The sequence below is a fragment of the Alosa sapidissima genome, chromosome 6, assembly GCF_018492685.1.
Source record: "Alosa sapidissima isolate fAloSap1 chromosome 6, fAloSap1.pri, whole genome shotgun sequence".
Lineage (NCBI taxonomy): Eukaryota > Metazoa > Chordata > Actinopteri > Clupeiformes > Clupeidae > Alosa > Alosa sapidissima.
In genome coordinates, this window is record NC_055962.1 from 26,975,083 (window position 1) to 26,997,487 (window position 22,405).

Here is a 22,405-nt window from a genome sequence, read left to right on the forward strand (position 1 = left end):
GCCAGAGTTAGCAAGCTAACTAAGCTTTATGCCACAATGCTACATACCCAGAAGTTGAAGCTTCTCTTATAAAATTAACATCCCCCAGAATGTCCATATGAAAATGTTCAGCAAGTAATGTCAACTATTTAACTAGTTACACTGATGATGCAAAGTTCGCTAGCAAGTTAGCTTAGATGGAGAGTTAGGGGAATGTGTTGCGTATGGGCGCATATCACCATCTAGCGTGGTGCAGTAAACTTAACTTAACCAATAAAAAGAAACGCACGGACCATCTAGCTAAAAAAATAAATAAAATAAATAAATAAATAAAAAAAAGACCTACTTCAGCAGTAGGCTATATTAGCCTACACAATAGGCCTACTCACTGAACCACCTTGCTTATGGTCTTTGCACTTTGCTTATTGTGTCAAAGGATTCATATGATTTAAACTGGATTTACATACTGTTTGGATTTACATACAAGTTGGTTCAATATTGCAAACAACTCATCTATATTATATTTTACCACGTATGCTTGCGGACCCCTTGGGATAGCTTGCGGACCACCAGCGGTCCCCGGACCACACTTTGAGAAACACTGGTTTACGAAGATCATGACAGTGGTCCAGTCAAATCTTTTACTGTCTATGGTCAAATCCCAGCCGAGCTATAACTGTAGCTCGACTTACAGTACCTGTGCATGTAAACATACTGACTGACAAAAAATCTGAATGAGTAATTATAACAGACGAGTAGCCCTGTGGACACACAATGTTGTTGGAAAATTGAGATGTGTGAAACACTATTTGACTGAAATGGTAATCAGAAATAATTTGTTATAAAAAAAAAGACTAAAATGTTTTGACTAAAACTGACTAAGACTAAGATACCTGTAGTTTTCTTTTGACTAAAACGACGAGACTTTTAGTCGACTAAAACTTGACTAACAAAAAATGATATTTGAATGACTAAATGACAGACTAAAAAGGACATTGTCACAAGACTAAGACTAAATTAAAAATAGTTGACAAAATTAACACTATTTGAGCACAGACGCAGAGGCAGAGAATTATCAGAAATGAGTCTCTTTAATCCAACAGAGGTGCAAGACAAACAGCTCAATCACACCAAAATAGTCACCAGAGCACACAGTTCACAAGAGGTAAGTCCAAGCTTCAGGATACAGTTCAATTCACAGGTAAATATCCACAACAAAAGCAAAGTCCACTTACAATATAATCCAAATGTCCACAGAGAAGTTCAGAGAGGAAAGTCACAAGAAACTGTCCATGAGAATTAAATCCACAATCCGAGAAAGAAGTCCAATTCCAGAGAGTAATCCAACGTAATATCCACTGAAACGTTCAGCTACGCCGAGTCCACCTTGTGAGCTTGCTCAGGCACAAGATCATGTCACAGCACTGCAGTCATTTTCGGCTCAGCTAAATATGCTCTGTCAATTAGTCATGTGACCACCAGGTGAATCCACTCATTAATTCACAGGTAGCTGAGAAGGCCAGGTAACAGGTTCTTGAAAATAATGTCTCCACCTAGTGGTGACTATGAGGAACTGTGAGAGGTCTGACAATACCTAGGCCTAGCCAAATTTATCCTGGCTGTAGATAAAGCAGGATATGAATTTCCCAAAATTACTGTATAATATTACAGCACTGGTATTACTACTGTACTTAGTTACAGTATGATCCATAAGTACTGTGATTAAAAATACGGTAGACAATTCAATACTGTATACATTACAGCACTGGTAGTACTACTGTAGTTTGCATTTACAGTATCAGGCATAGGTACTGTGATTTCATATACAGTAGGTGTACTGTAGAGTGAAATACAGCAACTTACTGGTTATTTGCTGCCAGCAAGTTGCTGTAAATTTTACGTTAAACTTTTTACAGTGCAGGTGAGCAACAGCGCCTCGTCTATCACGTCACCTGAGCACGCTTAGGTTGATTATGTTTGCAACAAAAATGCTGTGGCTAGAAGGAGACAGATGGCTTCTAAGTCCCCAAATGGAAAATGCATATTATTTGAATGTGGTTTTATCACTGAAAACGATTATTTCTGAAAACTTTGGCCAAAGTTGAGATGTGGGAAAACTCATGATTTCACTTTCATCAAGGGAAAACAGCATGTTGCATTGTGGCATGTTGTTCCCTCGTTCGTTTGAAATCTCTGATTGACCACCTGTTTGAGGGATTCAAGTACTTCATTACCCACAATCCTGAACAATCCCACAGTGATGCCTCTGATTGGTGAAAAGGCCATTATGGTAAAGTTTGAAACTTTCTCAGCGAAAATTGTTGACCAAGATGGCGGAGTCTTTTGCTGCCTATGGCGAAAATCTTAATGTGATTAAAAACTTTCTTGACGAACATTGGTACTTATCAACAAGGATTGTGGTTTATACAGTACATCATACAAACTTAGTCAGGGCCAATACACTATCAAATAGACCACTGCAAATGTTAGTTTAAACACTCAAACTTTTCAGGTAGCCGACAGGCTAACCTTTAGCATTTCCGACATTGCATGTCATTACATAATGCAGCTAGCATTAGCCTACATGCTGCAACACAGGTATGAAATATATTGTTTTAGTGAGTGTCCAAAGTGGTGAAAGCCACTTTAAATCAGGTCACATTATTGACTGTTGTGTGTCCGAAAGTCAGCTTGTGGGTTTTGTTAGGGCCAGCATGAGGGACAAGACCTACAAAGTTGTGGTGAGTTTTGCAGGGAGGTTGGTAATGCTAGTTAACATTAGCTAGGCTACTGTAACGTTAGCCTTCATACTGTATGAGTCATATCAATCATTAACCTATAGGAATACTTCTTCCTGCATTTAATGAACATTTTGTGTAATAATTCACGGCAAGTTCATAAACTAAATATGGTGGTCCAAGAGCAGACCATGCACCGGTCCATGCATCAGCCCGACTAAGCGGTGATGGCAGTCAGGTACGAAGCACTGCACCATGTTGCTAACGTTAACGTTAACCGCTTCAACACACACACAATATAAAATACACAATGCTAAATATAAAATTCAATACCAAAACACTATTATTTACACGATTACTCCTGAAATAACTGCTATTTACTGCACATTCACTATAAAAATCGCTGTTTGGAGGAAAGGGTTTGCGTGCTGTCGCCGGTTGGAAGTTGTTCAAATAGCAATTCGCACCGGTTGTGCCTTGCTATATATACTATTCAGTGAGACGCGGTGGTTTATGGGATGAGTAGTTCCTTCGCTCTAAATGAAAATATGTACACAGCAGAGTTTCCGCTAGAAAAAAATGGTGCCGGTCAAAGTGACCGGCAGAGGTTTCGTTTTCCGGACATTTTGATGATATGCCGGTCAAATATCCTATTATCCCTTCTTAATTAGTCAAATTTAGGAAAACTGGAGACAGGCTATGTAGCTTAAAGCAGTGTTTCTCAAAGTGTGGTCCGGGGACCACTGGTGGTCCGCAAGATATCCCAAGTGGTCCGCGAGCAGACGTGGTAAAAAATAGTATAGATGAGTTGTTTGCAATATTGAACCAACTTGTATGTAAATCTAAACAGTTCTGCAACACTGCCTATGTAAGATATGCCAGTTTAAATCATATGAATCCTCTGACACAATAAGCAAAGTGCAAAGACAATAAGCAAGGTGGTTCAGTGAGTAGGCCTATTGTGTCTATTAGCTAGGTGGTCCGTGAGGTTTTTTTTACTGGTTAAGTGGTCCTTGGTCTGAAAAAGTTTGAGAAACACTGGCTTAAAGAATGACATAATCAGGCTGTATAGAATGCAACATGTTCATTAGCCCAACTTAAACATGCCTAACAAGGTCTAGCCAGTATCTTTTCATGGACAGCAAGAGTCTGCTTCGTTCGTTGTTTTAAAAAGGCTACGTTGTTTGTTGTTGCTGCTACCCACGTTATCTCCAGTGGTGACTGTTTAACTTACACAGATGCGCACACACAAAAATGAGCGCTCACACCTACCCCCTAATGCTATGCCTCTTTAACAATAAATTAAGAAATGTTTCCTATTCTGGGAAATTTCTTTTCTTTTCTTTTCTTTCGGCCGCAGTTCAATGATACCGTTTAATTGTGCCAGAAATTATCCGCGGACCAGTAATCGGCTCGTTGAGGAGGCCCTAACCCTGCAGATCATAGACAGAGAACGCATAGGCCTACTGTAGCCTATGCTTTGGGTAAAGAACACCTTGCATGTCCAGTGTACACGGAGAATGACAGTGTCTTGGAGCAGCCGCACCCCCCGCAACTCCACTTCCAGACAGATACGCCCGACACTTCTGCTTTTTATCTGGTGGTGGTGGAGTTGACCGGACATCTGAGGCTTCAGACGTTACCAATTTATCATCATCCATCGCGTCTGGCCTCTGAAAAAACTTTTAAGGCTCTGCCTGGGCCTGGCCATGTTTGAACCGCCTCACTCATTTGTTCGTTGTTTAACATGGACGTTTTAAGCTTGCGCTTCCTATTTGAAAAGCAGCAGGCTATGCGTGTTGTTTAATAGCTTACTTTTCAAACGGTAGAGCCTGTTCATTTAAAAACATAGCCAGAGGACGTATAATATAGGCTTACATATTAAGGCTTATTATCAAATTCAGATTGCGTTAGGGGACGGGATTATTAGCCAATTTCAATCGGACAATTTGACCGGAGAGATTTATTTTTGTCGGACATTTCATTTTTTTTCCGGCCAATGTCCGGTAATTACCGGACAACGGAAACCCTGGTAGTCTTGTACCTTTGACTTTCTTTGGATTTTCTCTTCATTTTTTCACTCGAAATTATATGTTGTATGCTTATGAGTTACGCCGTAGCAGGTTAGCCTAAGACATACTCTAAAACTCTTTAGATACGGATTTTTCCAAGACGTCAATGGGAGACATGAATGGGAAACTTACTTCCGGCACCTAAGCTCTCTCGGAGGAGGGACGGGACTGTGATGCTCTATATCAGTGTTCAACAGAATTATTTTTAAAAAACGGAGGGGATAGGCTATCAGTTTTTTCCTAATAGCCTACCCTACTACGTATCTCTTAGATTTTGCTAATGAGTGTTGTAGGAGATATTGACGGCACAATAACTTTTACATAAGACCAGAAAACAATGTTAAGGCATTTGTGGAGAAGAAGGATGGTTTGTATGGAGTGAGGATTGTCTCAAAATGATTTAAATATATATAAAAGGATATATATACATATACATACATTTATAAATATCCAAATACAAAATACAAATATAAAAATGTGACATACAAATAAATAAACAAATTTATATAAATAAACGTATCTTTGTAAATATATTTTCGAGATTTGAAAATAAATATGCTTGACTTTGTATGTGGAATCTGCATTTGTGAATCTCCTTTTTGCTTTTATGTCGATGACGTAATTTTGAGACATTCCTACTGCACACCAAGATCCACAAATAAATACCACTAGATTTGAATGCGAAGACACTCTCCACTGAACAACCAGCAGATGGCAGTGTTGTACAACATGTCTGTTATCAACTGATAGCAACTGAATCTTTCTGACGCTGTTTTTCCTAGTTCAGTTCAGTCAAGTGGTCTATGACTAGCAGGATTAACGACATGGAAGACACTAGATTAAATGGAGGGGTAAGTAATAAAAACTAGCCAGAACGATTTATTATTGGTTTCGATGTGTAGTGCCATTTTTAATTTCATAGACTGTATAAATAAGTCCATTTAGCAATATTGACATTAATGGCAGTCTGTCAGATAGCGATCTCAGCTGAGCTGGCTCTCACGTTACGTTAACCTAGAAGCTATGTTAACATCTGTAATGTAAGATCTGCAACATCTGTAAAACAGCGAACACGAACACAGCCTGTCACTTGAGTTGCAAGACACAATAACTTTAGGGAAAACTACATTTTATTTTAAAGGGGCCATAAATCAGATTTTAAGGGAAATCTTAACTTAATGTGTTTTGTGCAGGCACCAACAAAGCTGAACAGGCACCAGCTGTTTAGCTAGCTGTTAACGTTGGCAGCTGTACACTGACTAAATGGACTTAGTCTATGAAATTAAAAACGGCACTAGACATCGAAACCGATAATAAATCGTTCTGGCTAGTTGTTACTACTTACCTATCCATTTAATCCAGTGTCTTCCATGTCGTTAATCCTGCTAGTCATAGACCACTTGACTGAACTGAAAAAGGGAAAACAGCGTCGGAAAGATTCAGTTGCTATCAGTTGATAACAGACATGTTGTACAACACTGCCATCTGCTGGTTGTTCAGTGGAGGGTGTCTTCGCATTCAAATCTAGTGGTATTTATTTGTGGATCTTGGTGTGCAGTAGGAATGTCTCAAAATTACGTCATCGACATAAAAGCAAAAAGGAGATTCACAAATGCAGATTCCACATACAAAGTCAAGCATATTTATTTTCAAATCTCGAAAATATATTTACAAAGACACGTTTATTTATATAAATTTGTTTATTTATTTGTATGTCACATTTTTATATTTGTATTTTGTATTTGGATATTTATAAATGTATGTATATGTATATATATCCTTTTATATATATTTAAATCATTTTGAGACAATCCTCACTCCATAGGTTTGTGTGTTCTTTCTACATCTCACGGTAAGCTATTTCGTTGCTCTGATTGGTTAGACCTATCCAATTGAATGCAGAGGCATTCCTCCCCTGCTGTATCGGTTGAAACACGCCCCATAATTACGTCCTAATTGAGCAGTATCAGACTCATATTCTGACTAGAATTTGAGTATGACAACATCAGGCTAATAATATTGATAATCTTACACCAAGAGAAAGATCCAAGATATTAGCATAATATTGATAATCGTATACCAGCAACATCCAAGATATTTAATATTGATAATCTTACCATGAGCAAGATCCAAGGTATTAACTCAATGCTCCCACACACACTTTGGTCACTGCCTGTCTTCGCACCTCATCATTTAAATGACAGCTCTCAGATTCACACAGTGGTCTTTGAGTGACGTTACACATTTTTTATTGTTTGGTTCTCTGTGCTCTTTCCTTCATCACACGTCTGCCTGCATGTTTGCAGATCCGTGCAGTTTCTGTATCAATAAATATGTGTTGATTTGTGTGTGCTTGTGTGTGTGTGCCTGTGTTTGTTTGTGTGTGTGTGTGTGTGTGTGTGTGTTTCATGACTCATACCTTCCTCCAGCTGTTCATTGTGTGTCTGCTCTGCCAAGTCCCACTCAGGAATGACAACCAACAATTCTGCATCTCTCTCCCTCTTTCCTTTTTTTCCTTCATTTATCTCTCTCTCTCTTTCTCTCTCTCTTTCTTTCTTTCTTTCTTTGTCTGACCATCTTTTGTTCTTCACCCTCTGCTCTGAATATGTGACTCAGCCCTGCTCTTTATACACCTACATGTGTTTCTGACTAATAGGTCTAAAAAAAAAAAAAAAAAATATGCCAAAGTGTGTGCCATTTTTGTTGTTCACTTATGACACACAGCCACAAACAGTCATGTAACACAAAGTTGATGTGTGTGCGCACCAAATTGTCTATGCAATATAGGTATGCTGACCAGAATGTTGACCACCAATGTGGCAATATCTACTGTGCGGGTGTGTTGGTTTCCTTCTGTCCGTCCAGGCATTCATGCGTGTGTGTGTGTGTGTGTGTGTGTGTGTGTGTGTGTGTGTGTGTGTGTGTGTACCCATCAATCCATGTCCACATGTGTGTGTGTAAATGAATTCACTCTGATACAGATGTGTTTGGTCAGGGGGTTGATATTTACTGTGGCACATTTAAACACTCTCTTGATCACAGATGCTGACAGAAGGGCACTTTAACAGAGTTTCCAGTTTACATGATGGGATATTTTCACTTATGACAAAGGCATGTGCAAAACACACGCACACACACACATTCTCTCTCTCTCTCTCTCTCTCTCTCACACACACTTACTCACTCACACATACACACACACTTGTTTATAATGTGAAACTAAGCACAGTCGACACAGGTTAAAGGCTAACAGATTCCATCTGATTCACAACCTGATCTGCCCCATATCTCTGGTGTCTCACATGTGAAGACCGTTCCCACTAAAGAAATGAAATGAGTGAAACTATTGCATGCTACGCTGAGTTATCTTCAGGGGTTTGAAAGAAGACACCTCATGACACCTCATTTTTGTGGAAGGGGGTCACAGTATTGTACTATTTCACCTGATGATGACTAGAATGACTGATATAGGAGGGGTGGGAATGGCCTCAGATGTATAAAAGGCAGAGGATTTCAAAACAATGACCTTGCAGTGAAGGATTATTGTTAACAGCTTCAGGACCAGTGTTTTTAAATGTCATTCTTTGTCTGCGTCTCTTTCTCTTTCTCTCTCTTCGTCTATTTCTCTTTTTCTCTGCATGCACATGTGTGTGTGTGTGTGAGAGAGAGAGAGAGAGAGAGTTCAAATGTGTGTGAGAATCTGTGTGAAATACAAGTATGTGCTCTTCAGGGACCTCATGTACAAATGTTGCGTACACCATCTTTCACGCTCACGGTCAGATGTGTCAAGTGTGAAATGAACGTGAGAATGTATGTTTCTCCACACCAACTTCATGTCTGCCGTACGCACATTTCCAATGTGCATCGTCAGTTGGTGACACTATGAGGCAATGCAGCGCAACACAGCCTAGTGGATCACGAGTCTAAGCCTTTATTTGCACAGAAGGTTATATTATGAAATGTGGGTTATTGAAAATGATAACACTGAGGTATAGACCTAAATTTCTAAATACATGGACATGCAACATGTGCAAATGCTGCTAGGCTATGCAATACAGCATAATGACAACCCTGGTCTGCACTCTCCAGCCTTTCTAGTTAGCATATTAAAATGAGAATGATTGAGGTAGGGGAGAGTGTGGAGTGTTGTGCCCGTGCATGTTACTGTAATTTCACGTTAATTGGGATGTAAAGAAAAGCTGCGTGGAATGCTGCGTACGCACCATTTCATACATCAGAATTGTTTTGTTTGTACGCTATTTTCCAGGTTTGCACATACACCGTGTTTTAGTATGAATTCCACGTAAGTCTTTGTACATGAGGCCCCATGAGCCAAAACAATGCACTCTGTTTACACTGGTATTAGGCCTACAATGATTTAATTCTATCACACTATATTAAATCAGATGCCAAACAAATGATAAACAATATTGTGATAGATGCTTCTGATGAACAACAGCAAATGTTTGTTGATGTGCGAATCCAAATGCATTTGAATGAAGTCACAGCATATTGGTTTTGTAGTGATAACACATGGAACTACTGCATATCCATGTGTGTGTGTGTGTATGTGTGTGTGTGTGTGTCTCTGTGTGTGTGTGCGCGTGTGTGTGTGTGTGTGTGTGTGCGATTGCTGTGTGTGCATACTGTGCAGAACTGAAACTGCAGTGACACTCCGAGAAATTGATAGAAAAGACAACATACAAAACAAATTCTCTTTCTCTGTGTATGTGTGTCTGTGTCTCCCAAAATCTGGTCTGATTTATGGACCCTATCAGCCTGTTTATTCCTTCAGAATTACACTTCTGGCTGAGCATCCAAAATCTATTAATGCTGACTTCAATATTTCTGTGTGAGTGTTTTTGTGCATTTATCTGTTTATGTCTGTCTGTGTGTGTGTGTGTGTGTGTGTGTGTGTGTGTGTTTGTCTGCATGTCTTCTCCTCTTGTCTGATGACAGCTATGTACAAAAGAATTGGGTCTAGTAGAATACCAAGAAGGGTGAATTGGACTCCTGGCAATGCTGCCCAGTAATCTCAGTCGCAAAACTGAGTGACTGCAAAACAGCCAATCCCGTGGTCTTACACATGACAATATGTGTGTGGCGGTGCAGTTTTAACACTGTGAAGAGCTGCCAGATAGACTGAGTTTTGGCTGAAAAGTTGTCTTTATTGTCTGAGTATAGGCTACCTGATCTGTCTGGTCAACAATATTTTGAAATAAGATGTAGTAGAGAAACGGTCAAATTATTTATCATTCATCACACACGCACACACACACACACACACACACACACACACACACAGGAATCCCTAGGCTATAGGTTGAATCTAGAAATTTGTAAATATTTAAGTTAGTGAGCATTTAATTTTGTGCAGAGATAACCTCGATAACTGGGCCACATTATGTGTTCTGCACGTTTGCATACAGTTTTTGCCCAATCACGTTTCCAATAGAATTTATAAATGATATTTGTTGCTGATGACAAAGAGGAAACATTGATTATTCAAGAACTCAGCCTGCTGTTAAATTCCAATCTCTGACCTAAATCAACCTTAGACCCACGTCGGCCCAGCCCGCAAGCTTTCTCTCCCCCTCTTTCCGACGCGGATTTGCGCTGCGTCTCTTTGGCGTAGTTTGGATGCTCGGACCAAGTAGGGAAGCCCGTCACTTCTGTTCCAGCTGGAACAGTCTGCTAGAAACACTGAAGCTGCCGCTCCAAAGTCGAGACGCAAAACAAACTCTCAGCAGTTTCTCGGCAGATGGATCGCAACAAACCTTCATTTTAAAAGGTATTTTTTTTTTTTTTAGCATTTTTGTGGTTTGAACACGTTAGTTTAGTGTGCTACCCCCTTTTTAAATAATGCTAATATGTAGGCTTAGGCTACAACTAAAAGTCGTGATATTAATTATCACTGTATACGAGATTAAAAAAGCAAACAAGATGTTCTATATGATTTTATTAACACTGCACTCCATTAAGGTGTTATAAATATTGCATTTGAAAAATAGCCTCAGACCAATTGTCGTTTGTATTAATTGTATTAATTATAGGTTAATATGTGGTCTGGGCTTTTTTTCACCAACTTGATAATTTGGCTAAGCTATAGCATCTAGGCTATATGAATTTATTTAGCCTTCTAGCGCCAATTTCAAGTCGCGGGACCTTTGTGCGCTGTTCTGTATCCGTGTCCCTGAATGGTTCGCTCAAAGGGACGTTGGTTTAATACTCCCTCTAGTGACGAAATTATGAAACTGATGCAAAATACCCTTGTGCCCTTGTGAGAGGCCTCTGAAAACACTGATAACATGAACTTGCACCTTTTTATCATAAGGAAGCTGCAAACTGCTAGTATTCAAATCCAGTGTCCATCCATTTCTGAATAGGCTTATGGTGATATCCTTGACTGTCTAATGGCTGTAAAAATGCATGCTGGACTCCAAATACATAAAATGCAGTATGCATGCTTTGTTTGTATTGAAATTTAAATGAACAATAGATTATGTGATAACACTGCTTTATTTACCCACAAAGTTGTTAACTCTCCACACTGTTTTTGTCTTTCATAGCCTCTGGACAATCACTGCAATGATGGGCAGTCTTCAGCAGGCTCTGTTGATCTGTGTGACCATTCTGGAGCTAGGTGTGTGCGGTATTGGTAGTAACCATGGTAACTGGGGTGAAACACACACCTGGCAGCGTGCGGCAGTGCCCCTGGTGGTGGAGCGGAGGACAGTGTCCCTCAGCCCGCCTGATTTCCGTGCCACCTTGGCACAGGACACGGAAGTCGTCTGTGGCATCCAGTGCCAGCAGGGTCTCCCTGTGCCCGACCGCGCCCAGCTGGAACGGCTGCTGGCGTATGAGACCATCTACGCCAACGGCACACGGACGTTCACCGAGGTCCGACTGCAAGGCGCCGATGAGTCCCTGACCAATGCCTCGTTGTCGTGGTTACCCCGCGGACAGGCTCCCCCGCCACCAAGACGAAACAAGAGGCAGGTGTTCGGCACAGACGGCCGCTTCGTCATCTCGGATGGGCGATTCACTGCCAGCTACCCGTTCTCGGCGTCGGTCAAGCTGTCCAGCGGTTGTTCGGGTATCCTGGTGGGGCCAAGGCACGTGTTGACTGCTGCCCACTGCGTCCATGACGGCCAGGACTACCTGAAGGAGAGCAGGGGTCTGCGGGTGGGCGTTATGAGGTCTCGGTCGACACGTGACAGCGGAAAGGTGGGTCGAAGGAGAAGTCAAAGAAAGGGAGGAAGAAGAGGAAGAAAGGGAGGAGATGTAGAGACTCAAGACAGGAGAGAGGGATCAGAGAGGCAGAAGAGGAGAAGAGAGAGAAAGACAGGTAGAGGGAAGCGAAGGAGAGAGAAGGCCCGCATCCGTCGTGGGGCTGCAGTGACGTCGGCAGAGACGGACCCCGACAGAGAGTTCTTCCGCTGGACGCGCGTCAAGCAGATCCACACACCCCGTGGCTGGATGACCGACGTCACCCGCGAGCTGGCTGCCGACTACGACTACGCCCTCTTGGAGCTCCGGCGCCCCCTGGGGGCCACCCCCATGGCCCTGGGCCTGGTGTCCGAAGTGAAGGACACCGTCCCTGCCAGCCGCGTCCACTTCACCGGCTTTGACCACGACCAGCCGGGCAAGGCCGTCTACCGCTTCTGCTCGGTGGTGCAGGAGTCCAGTGACCTGCTCTACCAGTACTGCGACGCCCGCGCTGGCTCCAGCGGAGCAGGGGTGTATGTGCGCCTGCGGGACCCCAGCCAGAGAGGCCTGAACGCGGGGAAGGGGGAGGGGAAGACGAGGAGGGAGGGGAGATGGACCCGGAAGGTGATAGGCGTGTTCTCCGGTCACCAGTGGGTGGACTATGACGGCAGGCAGAAGGACTATAACGTGGCGGTGCGCATCACGCCGGCCAAGTTTGCACAGATCTGTCACTGGATACACGGCGACCCTAAACGCTGCCAGCAGACCTGAGAGAGTACACTGGGTCAGAGGTCAAAAGGTCCTGAAGGAGGCTCATGTAGAGTGCTGAGGGGGACGCTGACAAATGGTGCTTTGGGCTAAAAAGATAAGATGATAAAATAGATAAAAGCTCAAAATAAAGGCCTTATAAACATTAAAATATTCTGCATGTCCAGGACCAGTTATTTTCTTGATAGGCTCCTTCATCCCCTAACCACCTGAGGTTATTTTTCACACCAGAATTGTTACTGAATGAAAGCTAGGCCTAAAAAGAGAAATATCAGCTGACACATATTTTGAATTTGGTGTACAATGATTGGACATTGTATATGAATGTAAGGGGGCTAGGATAGGTTGGGGCCCTTTAACCACATTGATCTCAATACAAATTTCAAGTTTTTGCCTGAAATTGCACTGTGCCTATTTACAAGGGCATTGTTCCCACCTCTTTTGGGGCCTACCATCAAATATTGGACCTCTATAGAAAGCTGAGAACCTCTACCTCTAACTGTGTGATGTACTCACACAGAGTTACAGAGGCTAGAATATAGTTTTTTCTTTCTGCCGGATTACAAGCATCTCTGAACTGACCACATTTCAGCCCTCTAGGTGACTTGATATCACTTAGAAACACAACTGAGCCCTAGCACCAGGTCTTGTGAAGTTGTGTGCAAAAGTAGATCAATATAGAATGAAAATATGAATGCTTTAGACTATTATTTGCCAAGGTATGCTCATGCGTTTTGTAAAATGCCTATGGAAACTCCCCATAGGACTTTTTGTTATCCAAAATATTATTTTTAATAATACTATTTTTGCATTTACTTTGTTGGTTCAATGAGTGTGTATAAGATATACTGTACATCTGTACAACTAATACATGATTTTCTATGGATTCTTGTGAATATTGCAGTACCCAATATGCTGCATCTACTTATTGTGCTGGGGGGGGCATTTTGGATCAAATTTAATTGAGACATAATAAGATTAATCTGAGAATGTAAAGCACTATAAAGATTGTAGCCTACATGAAAAAAGGACACTGAAGATTTTAAATCTAAAATTCAAGTTGAAAGTTGTATTGGGATTTTTTGTTTTAGGGGGATGGTAAAAATCTGTTTCAAATGGTGTCTTTGAGTTAGCTGATAAGTATTACTATGCTATGAGACTTAAACAATGGTGTGTTTAATGTGTGATTTATGTTCATTCGTTTTTTGTCCAGAATATGCTGTGTAAGTTATCAGCCAACTAATAACACACAATTGCCATGATAGTTCAGCCATGCTTATCAAGAATGAGAAATTCTATGTTACCAACGTGTGACTGTTGTACTTAAGTGCTTTCCGTCTGAATTTTCTTGGATTAAATGAAACTAAATCAAAATGTAGGCCTACAAATGGCTACTTCGACCCCCTTCCCCCTCCTCCACAATTCCAGTAGGTGGCGGTGTGTTCTGGCAAAAAGAGGTCTTATACTGCCGGAAGTACTTGGGAAGGTGTTCCTGGTGACGATTTGTTGGCGTTTGGTTTCATCGAGTGTTTTGGCCAGCTGCAAATTTCAACAACTATTTTGCTTTCAATCGTAATCTCCATCACAAGCCATGGTAAGTATTTTCTATTATGTAGAAACGGAATTGTTTATCTATTAGCTATGTGTATCCATTAGCTACGTCGTGACCAATATAAGCAGATCCATTCAGTGGGCAGTTGCGGCTTACATCTAACATTAGCATTGCTCTCTCTCAATTAGCTCGCTAGCCAGCTCTGCATTTGGCCATAGATAGTTATGCTAAGTAAATCATAGTACAGTCTTATCGATACGATCATTTATGCATACGTGGTCGGACCTAGTTATTATTTTTTCTTAAGCCCATTGTCCTGCGCTAGCACAAACTAACGCCACTTTGAAATTACTGATGATCAACCAATGAATGTTTGGAGAGCTGGTTTAGCCACGACAAGCCTTGCAATGATTTAGAGTAGACGACGTAGCGAACCAGTAAAGGTACTAGCCAGGTAATCTGGAGCTCCTCTCGGTATGGGCTAACATTAGTTGGGATGTATTTGGACCGCCTGACATGCATACTTTCTGTGTCAATTGGTTTCTGTGTACAAGCTACCAATAGTATTGTATCAAACACGACGGCATTTCCTGCATTATTTAGCCTGGTTTTTACCATCGAAATGTCAACTTGTCTATTGTTCCTTTGGCGACTTATTAACATAACTGGTATACCACAACTCCTGTACCTGTTACATTTATACGATTTTAAACTTAGCTAGCCTTATAAATACATATGAGAGCATCAAAACACAATAACCGTCAACAGATGCGGATTGGTAAACTACTCCTTTGTCACACCCAGTGTTTCCTTAAATATTATGCAAAATGATGCAATTCTGTCTTTGCAGTCTCACACCATTCTGCTCGTCCAGCCAACAAAGAGACCTGAGGGGAGGACATATGCAGACTATGAGTCCGTAAATGAATGCATGGAGGGTAAGAAAATCAGACCCAGATGAAATGTCTTTGATAACTCCCTGTCGAAATGCATAGCAGTTTTTTCCCTTCATCTAATACGTGGTTAGCCATGTGGCTGTTTTGAACTGGTAGGCCTTTAAAATCTGCAAAGACATAAAGGCTTTTTCAAGCTGAGAAAGGACGTACAGTTGCATGTGTACGTTTGAAATGCAGCTCACCATCTGTTGGTTGTCACTATGCACAAATTCATCTCAGGTGTGTGTAAGATGTACAAGGAGCATTTAAAAATGCAGCTATCTCACCATCTGTTTGTTCTCACACTACACAAATTCATACACACAGGTGTGTGTAAGATGTACGAGGAACATTTGAAAAGGATGAACCCCAACAGTCCGTCCATCACCTATGACATCAGCCAGCTCTTTGACTTTGTGGATGACCTGGCAGATCTAAGCTGTCTCGTGTAAGTATACTCTTCCATCTGACATTTGACCCCTGAGGATTACTTACACATTACAGCAATCATATCCTTTTCACATTGTCTGCCAGGCATGTATGCATGTACTCAAAATTCTGGTAGGTTTAGAATGTGCAGCTTTACTCATTAAATGTATGGTCTGTTGCTTGTGAAACATTTAAAATTGTTGATACGTTTTAGCTTTACCTTTGAGTATTGCATGCTGATTGTCAGATTATGTCTCAATTCAAAATAACTTCTCATAATATTCCCAACCACAGTAATATTTCACATGAATTACTGTATGGATCTAGCCTGACAAGCCAGACCCACATTAAAATGTATGGTCTGGGCACTCACCGTTTGCAGTGCTCAGTCCGAGGGGCGGGATAATCGGTTGTCTTTCAGATTCCCTCCGCACGCAATAGGACAGCGCTATGAGTCCCATGCGTTTTCCCACCAGCGGAGCTAGCTGGCTAGTTCAAACTTTTGCCAACTTAAAAAAAGCTTAACTCGTGTCACACTGTTGGCCAACAGCAACATTCATCTTTGTTTTCAAGTAGCAGGGAATTCAAGCCAAACCGTTGCAACTCTGCCATCAATCATTATGTTAAGCCCGCCTAACCACTCTATACACGATTTGATTGGCCAGATGGAAGTTAAATTTTTCGAGCTCACAAGCCAACGGAGAGTTTCTAGACTAGCCCTGGAAGCAAATGTAATTTGCTGCCGCTAGGGTGCGTCTAGATTTCTAGGCTAGTATGGATCAGCATAGTTCAAAACAAAGGACATGTAAAGAATTACAGCTCAGGTCATCAGATATGAACCAGTATGGTCCCATGATTGCTGGCTTTAACCGCCTGTTCCACTTGTCCCTGCAGCTATCGTGCAGACACACAGACCTACCAGCCCTACAACAAAGACTGGATCAAAGAGAAGATCTATGTTCTCCTCAGACGCCAGGCTCAGCAGGCTGGGAAGTAGGACCGACAGAGGAGTGTGTGTGTGTGCGCATGTGTGTGTGTGGTGTGAAAAAGGCGTTTGATATGAGATTTTTTGGAGAAGGGATATGTGTGGACGGAATGGCTAAGGCGCTGGAGAGGAGAGAGGGGAAAAAATGCACCCTTCTGTGTGTCGTCCTTTTTTGTTAAGTTCTCCAGTTATGCTTTCACCCCTTGCTTTGTTTTTCCTTGATTGTACCTTCCCTCTAATTTATCATTAGTGACCACTACCTTGGTAGATGCTGACTTTGGTAGGGCTATGCAGGATCTGTGTCAGATCGCTGCTAGATACCTTTTGAATTCAGCCTTTCAGGGGGAGAAAAGCTACCATTGTTATGTCTCCTTGCTCTTTATTTAACATCATTTGATGTGGCATTATATCCCTTGTGGGTCCCTTAAACACCTATCTGGGCTCTTTATCCGCCTATCTCCTTGGCTGAAGGCCACAAGTCAGTTCCCCTGGCATGGCTGTCCAAGTTTCGTTCGGTTGTTTTCCGCCTTCCTCTCTCAGGGGTTTGCCCAGTCTGTGTTCATGTTGTCCTGGCAGACCATCAGATAGCTGACAGTGTTAATGTAACAACAGAAATGCTACTAAATGCTAATTGCGAAGGAAGTTCGATATGCTGAGGGGAAGTAACCCTTATTAGCAAGACACTTTCTGTGCCAGTGGCAGTTTAATATAGTAATTGTTAGAAGAAAAAACAACATGGAACCAATGAAATGTTTTAATATAAACATTTATATCTCCAAACATCAAGGACAAGGAGGGATCGGAATTGTTTGTCAAAGAATCACTGCCACTACAACTTTGTTCCAGACAGTATTTTATGTCTGTTACATGAAGAGTTGGATTTTGTTCTATCTTTATATATTTCTTAGCTCATACACTGTATTATGAAGTGTTTCAGTGTTTTTTTTGTTTGTTTTTTTTTACTAGAAAAGGATGAATGTAAAATGTGACAAAATCTGAAACTTAAGCATGCCTGTTGATTTCTGTTTTGTTTTTTAAAAAAACATATTAATATGGATATGATTGACATCTTATATTTTTAGTCTTTTTTTAAGTGATCTTCAACAACAGATTTGACCACAGGAAAATAAAGAAAGAAAGAAACAGTCCTTGCATTACAGACATTTGTTGAGAGGCTCATATGCTATGTTATTCTACACTTGAGCGCTATAGGTTAGATGTATTTACTGAAAAGAACCCAGTTTTGTGAAATAATGAGTTTTGGACCACTGGCTCTTTCTAGTCAGAATATTTATTCCTTTTGTTCATCCCAAGATTCAGTTCCATTTTCTCAGTTGGGTCCTGTAACTGGTAATCTCTTTGGAATTTTGGTGAAAAGAAAACCATTACAGGACTTTGTAACAACCGTTTCACTCTGTTGGATCCAAGATGGTGTCATACCAGTTTTTTTTTTTACATATAACAATGTGTTTCGTATATGATATGAATTATTTGCCTTCAATCCAGTTTGATTTATTGTGAAACCATTCATTAAAAAAATAATAAAATTCTCTTGTCAGAATGTGTGTTACTGTCACAATTTTTTGTTGAATGTTGAAGATAAAATATTATTGGTAAAATGTTGAGGATTACATTACAAAGGAAGAGTGTGTGTGGAGTCTTGTATTTATTAAAATGAATGGACAAAATGTTGTCCTCAGTCAAGGTGCATCATGATTATGATACTGTACTGTTTTTCAAAGAATTATTCGTATTATGTACTGTTCCTTTAAATTGTGGCGGGCTGCCCTGTGGTTGCTGCTCAGGAAACCCCGTACTGGCTTTCTGAGGGGACCCAAGATGGCTGAAAATTCACAGTGGGGCTAGTGTTTATTCAAGTAAGATGCTGCAACCCTTTGGCAAAACAGAGGTAGTATATGGAATATAGCGATCCGGAAACATAAACTAATACATCGGTTCGATCCATTATATCTTGAAATGTCTATATATTGATAAGGAGACAGGCTGGTCCCCCCGCGGCCCATAGCCAGAACATGGCGGAACACTTGGGCAAAATATAGCAAGCTAGCTAGCCTGCTAGCTTATTATGAAAACATTGCTTTAAATGCGACTTTGTCTACTCGTATAAGGGTCGAAGGTATTCCGATTGGGGAAGTAGTGCTATCGCTTTGTTGTTTTGTTTTTTTGGAAGACGACTGGACATTACACATTTTAGAATGTTAAGCGCTGACAGATAGCTCATTAGCTAACTTGCTAGGCTAGTTAGCTAGCAGGCTATAACGTTAACGTTATTGGTGGCAGCTGCAGCAAACTGAAGTGAAAGGGCATCTGATTTTCCCCCTGTCGCACTCCGAATGTGTCCGGTCTGAAACTTTGACTAACTATAATTAACAACATCCACGATATCAACGTTTTACGCTGACCAGCGAATGTGTGGGTGCAGTCATAAACAGGTTTATCTTAATTGAAGGAGAATGCTTCTGAAGTGCCACAAGACAACTATCGCTCCCACTGTACTAACCAGCAACAGTAGCTAACGTTAACAATTGTCACTACAAGACATAAGTTAAGGTGCAATCTTGCTTGTTGCATAGCTCAAACATTTGGCTCACTGGTGTGCAAACATTTATTTTGATAAGTGTTGCAATATTAACACCGTTGGCTTGCCACGATCACCATCATCTGGCTTTGTTTCTTCTCCATAAAGCTCAGTTGCAACACTGTATCAATATACACCGTTAGGTGACCAACAAAGTGGTCTTCTGGTTAGTTACCATTAGCTAGCTAAGGGACGTTAGCGTCTTTGAGGGAAACTCATTGGTAAAGACACTCAAGTGGCGCCGGGGAGGGAAAGTGCGGCCGAGTAAACTTCGCCACCGGTGAAGTGACCACCGTTGTAATATTGGAATCAGCTAGGACGTCTGCAAGAATGACAGACACACGGCGGCGGGTAAAAGTCTACACTCTCAACGAGGACCGACAGTGGGACGACCGGGGAACAGGACACGTTTCCTCGGGCTACGTCGAGAGGCTGAAAGGCATGTCTTTGCTGGTGCGCGCCGAAAGCGACGGTAAGCATTGCTTTCCAGGAAACTGCTAACATTAATTTGAAACGTATAGTTTTCGGGGAAAGGGGATTACAAAAACGTAGTTTGGCGTGTATTTAGTTACTAACTCTGGGTGAGAACAGCCAACCATCATTAGGATATTTTGTGTCAGGTCAAACAGAAAGACCTGGTTGTTGAATATTTGTATGCATAGTAACGTTAACATGTTATATGAACTTTGATGAGTCCTGTAAGATTACTGAAAACAGTGTAGTCTCTGTGGCTGAGAGTTATCTCCGGTCAACCCATCTGCTGCACAGTAATTGTCAACACCTACTTCTTATGTAACTGTCCAGCCCTGTGAACACTCTTACCACAGTGGAGTCGAGACAGCCAGATCTGGAGACAGACCCCGAGTATTTAAGAGAAAAAATGTTATGGACCAAGATATTTGGCATCAATTATGTTTTGTGCAGCTGCATTGATCGCTTGTTTGTGTGTATGCCGGGAATGATTATGTATTTTTTTTTATTTTTTATTTAATTACTGTGCAGGATCACTACTGCTGGAGTCCAAAATCAACCCAAACACAGCCTACCAGAAACAGCAGGTGAGTATTAGCAGGCGGCCTCAAGGGAGGGGAAGTGATGTGTAGGGCTGCAACTAACTATTATTTTCATAGATACATAATCTGTCAATTATTTTCTTGATGATTTAGTGTGTTCAATAAAATGGTGAAACATGTTGATCAGTCTTTCCCAAAGCCCAAGATTATGTCCTCAAAGGCCTTGTTCTGTCCACATGCCAAAGATATTTAGTTTACTGTAAAAGAGGAGTGAGAGAAAGTAAGCTACCTGCAGATGAGCTAAAATAGTTAAAGTTAAGCATATTACTAACTTGAGCATCATGAGACCGATTATTGGCCTTGAACTATGTAAAGTGCTTTAGGGGGTGCTGGGTGAATTGCTCTATATAAAATTGAATTTAATTAATCATGGTATGTTCAGTTTGACAGACAGGACCTGCTGGTTATGCAGAGATAACTGTCCACTCTAGTGTAGTGGCTTAAATCCTAAGGTGCTGCTACCTAACTTAATCCTCATTTCACCCAAGTTTTTTTCATGTACTTTTAATTTCAACAAAATCTTACGAAAAAACATGAATAGTGTTGTTTAACCTCTCTCTCTCTCTCACACACACACACACACACACACACACACACACACACACACACACACACACACACAAACACACTTCACAAACACACTTTTCCCTTTTATTTCATAGGACACATTGATTGTCTGGTCGGAAGCTGAGAACTATGACTTGGCACTCAGTTTTCAGGAGAAGGCCGGGTGTGATGAGATCTGGGAAAAAATATGCCAGGTGACTATATTTCCCACAGTGCTTTGATTTCTCTCTGTCTGTTATTGCCTTGCCTCTATGATCGCGACCTATGTTCCTCATGGCTTAGTTTGACTTTGTCTGGGGTGTCGGGTAGCTGGAAAAAGCCCCTAACGGTCCACTGTCAGTTATGGTTGGTAGTGGGGTGTGTGTGTGTGTGTGTGTGTGTGTGTGTGTGTGTGTGTGTGTGTGTGTGTGTGTGTGTGTGTGTGTGTGTGTGTGTGTGTGTGTGTGTGTGTGTGTGTGTGTGTGTGTGTGTCTGTCTGTCTTTTGCACCTTTGCAGGTCGTGGCAATGCTCTACTCTAAAGCACAAAAGACTTCACTGTAAACACTCGGGTGTGTCTGTTTCTGTGTTTATGTTGCATTTCTTTCTTTCTGTATGAGTGTGACTGTTGAGTCTAGCTGTGTGTTTGTATTTGGTGCGTGAAAAGCATTGGGTAATTCAGTCATAATTATGTAATGTGTTGTTTCTTTCCCTACGCATGTTGGCATATGATTATCATTGTTTGACACTCTTTTTTTCTATGTTTGTGTTTGTGTGTGTGCAGGTCCAGGGCAAAGACCCGTCGGTGGATATCACGCAGGAGCTGATCGACGAGTCTGAGGAGGAGCGTTTTGACGACATGTCGTCCCCGGGCCTGGAGCTGCCGCCGTGCGAGCTCTCGCGCCTGGAGGAGGTGGCTGAGCTGGTGGCGTCGTCACTTCCGTCGCCGCTGCGCCGCGAGAAACTGGCCCTGGCGCTGGAGAACGAGGGATACATCCGGAAGCTTCTGGAGCTTTTCCGCCAGTGCGAAGCGCAGGGCAACCGCGAAGCGCTACACCAGCTGTACGACGTGGTCAAGGGCATCTTCCTGCTCAACCGCACGGCGCTCTTCGAGGTAGGAATCGGAAACAATTGCATTGTCCGTCATGCACCCTAAAGTTCCATATTACATCGTCCATGATGCATCATAAATCGTCCTATTGTATTGTTCATGATATACTGTAAAGTGCCATACGGTATTGTCCATGGTTGTCTTTATGGTAGGGATGTACCACATTGCATATGGTCCATGATGTGCCATAAAGTGCCATATTGTATCCTATCGGAACTCCCCCTATTACCGCCGGTCCCGTATTTCCGCCGTCTTGCGTGTATGTGTCACTTAATATCCATTTGTATACAAACCAAGACGGCGGATTCCTAAAGAAACGCAAGCACCCACACCATACAGTAGGTGTACCTAAATTAGCTATGTACCAAAAATGACATTTTAGCGTGACTCTAAGAGCTGTAAACAGTGTTG

The 22,405-nt window shown here is 41.6% G+C and overlaps 3 protein-coding genes across 4 annotated transcripts in view; all 3 read left to right on the top strand.

Moving 5' to 3' along the window:
• The first annotated feature begins 10,372 nt into the window (after nucleotides 1–10,372).
• On the top strand, nucleotides 10,373–12,938 carry LOC121711857 (inactive serine protease 35). Its single transcript, XM_042095706.1, has 2 exons — nucleotides 10,373–10,580; nucleotides 11,359–12,938. Exon 2 carries the CDS (start codon nucleotides 11,378–11,380, stop codon nucleotides 12,767–12,769), a length of 1,392 nt encoding a protein of 463 aa, XP_041951640.1. The 5' UTR covers nucleotides 10,373–10,580; nucleotides 11,359–11,377; the 3' UTR covers nucleotides 12,770–12,938.
• A 1,272-nt stretch (nucleotides 12,939–14,210) lies between these two features.
• Nucleotides 14,211–18,228, top strand: erh (ERH mRNA splicing and mitosis factor). The gene is made up of 4 exons (XM_042095707.1): nucleotides 14,211–14,360; nucleotides 15,169–15,256; nucleotides 15,581–15,701; nucleotides 16,577–18,228. The coding sequence occupies exons 1-4, from the start codon at nucleotides 14,358–14,360 to the stop codon at nucleotides 16,677–16,679; spliced, it is 315 nt and encodes a 104-aa protein (XP_041951641.1). The 5' UTR covers nucleotides 14,211–14,357; the 3' UTR covers nucleotides 16,680–18,228.
• Nucleotides 18,229–18,483: 255 nt separating this feature from the next.
• smek1 (SMEK homolog 1, suppressor of mek1 (Dictyostelium)) overlaps nucleotides 18,484–22,405 on the top strand; it is a 26,657-nt gene continuing 22,735 nt past the window's right edge. For both annotated transcript variants that reach the window (XM_042095758.1, XM_042095759.1), the window contains exons 1-4: nucleotides 18,484–19,738; nucleotides 20,269–20,324; nucleotides 21,002–21,100; nucleotides 21,668–21,997. In XM_042095758.1, coding sequence (XP_041951692.1) covers nucleotides 19,597–19,738; nucleotides 20,269–20,324; nucleotides 21,002–21,100; nucleotides 21,668–21,997 — 627 coding nt within the window. In that variant the 5' untranslated portion in view covers nucleotides 18,484–19,596. The remainder of the gene's footprint in view (nucleotides 19,739–20,268; nucleotides 20,325–21,001; nucleotides 21,101–21,667; nucleotides 21,998–22,405) is intronic.

Excerpts from the sequence above, each read along its gene's own strand:
- erh (XM_042095707.1), top strand. Across the intron at positions 15,257-15,580 it reads CGTAAATGAATGCATGGAGG|GTGTGTGTAAGATGTACGAG; the intron begins GTAAGAAAATCA and ends TCATACACACAG. Across the intron at positions 15,702-16,576 it reads GCAGATCTAAGCTGTCTCGT|CTATCGTGCAGACACACAGA; the intron begins GTAAGTATACTC and ends TTGTCCCTGCAG.
- LOC121711857 (XM_042095706.1), top strand. The coding sequence starts at position 11,378 with ATGATGGGCAGTCTTCAGCAGGCTCTGTTGATCTGTGTGACCATTCTG.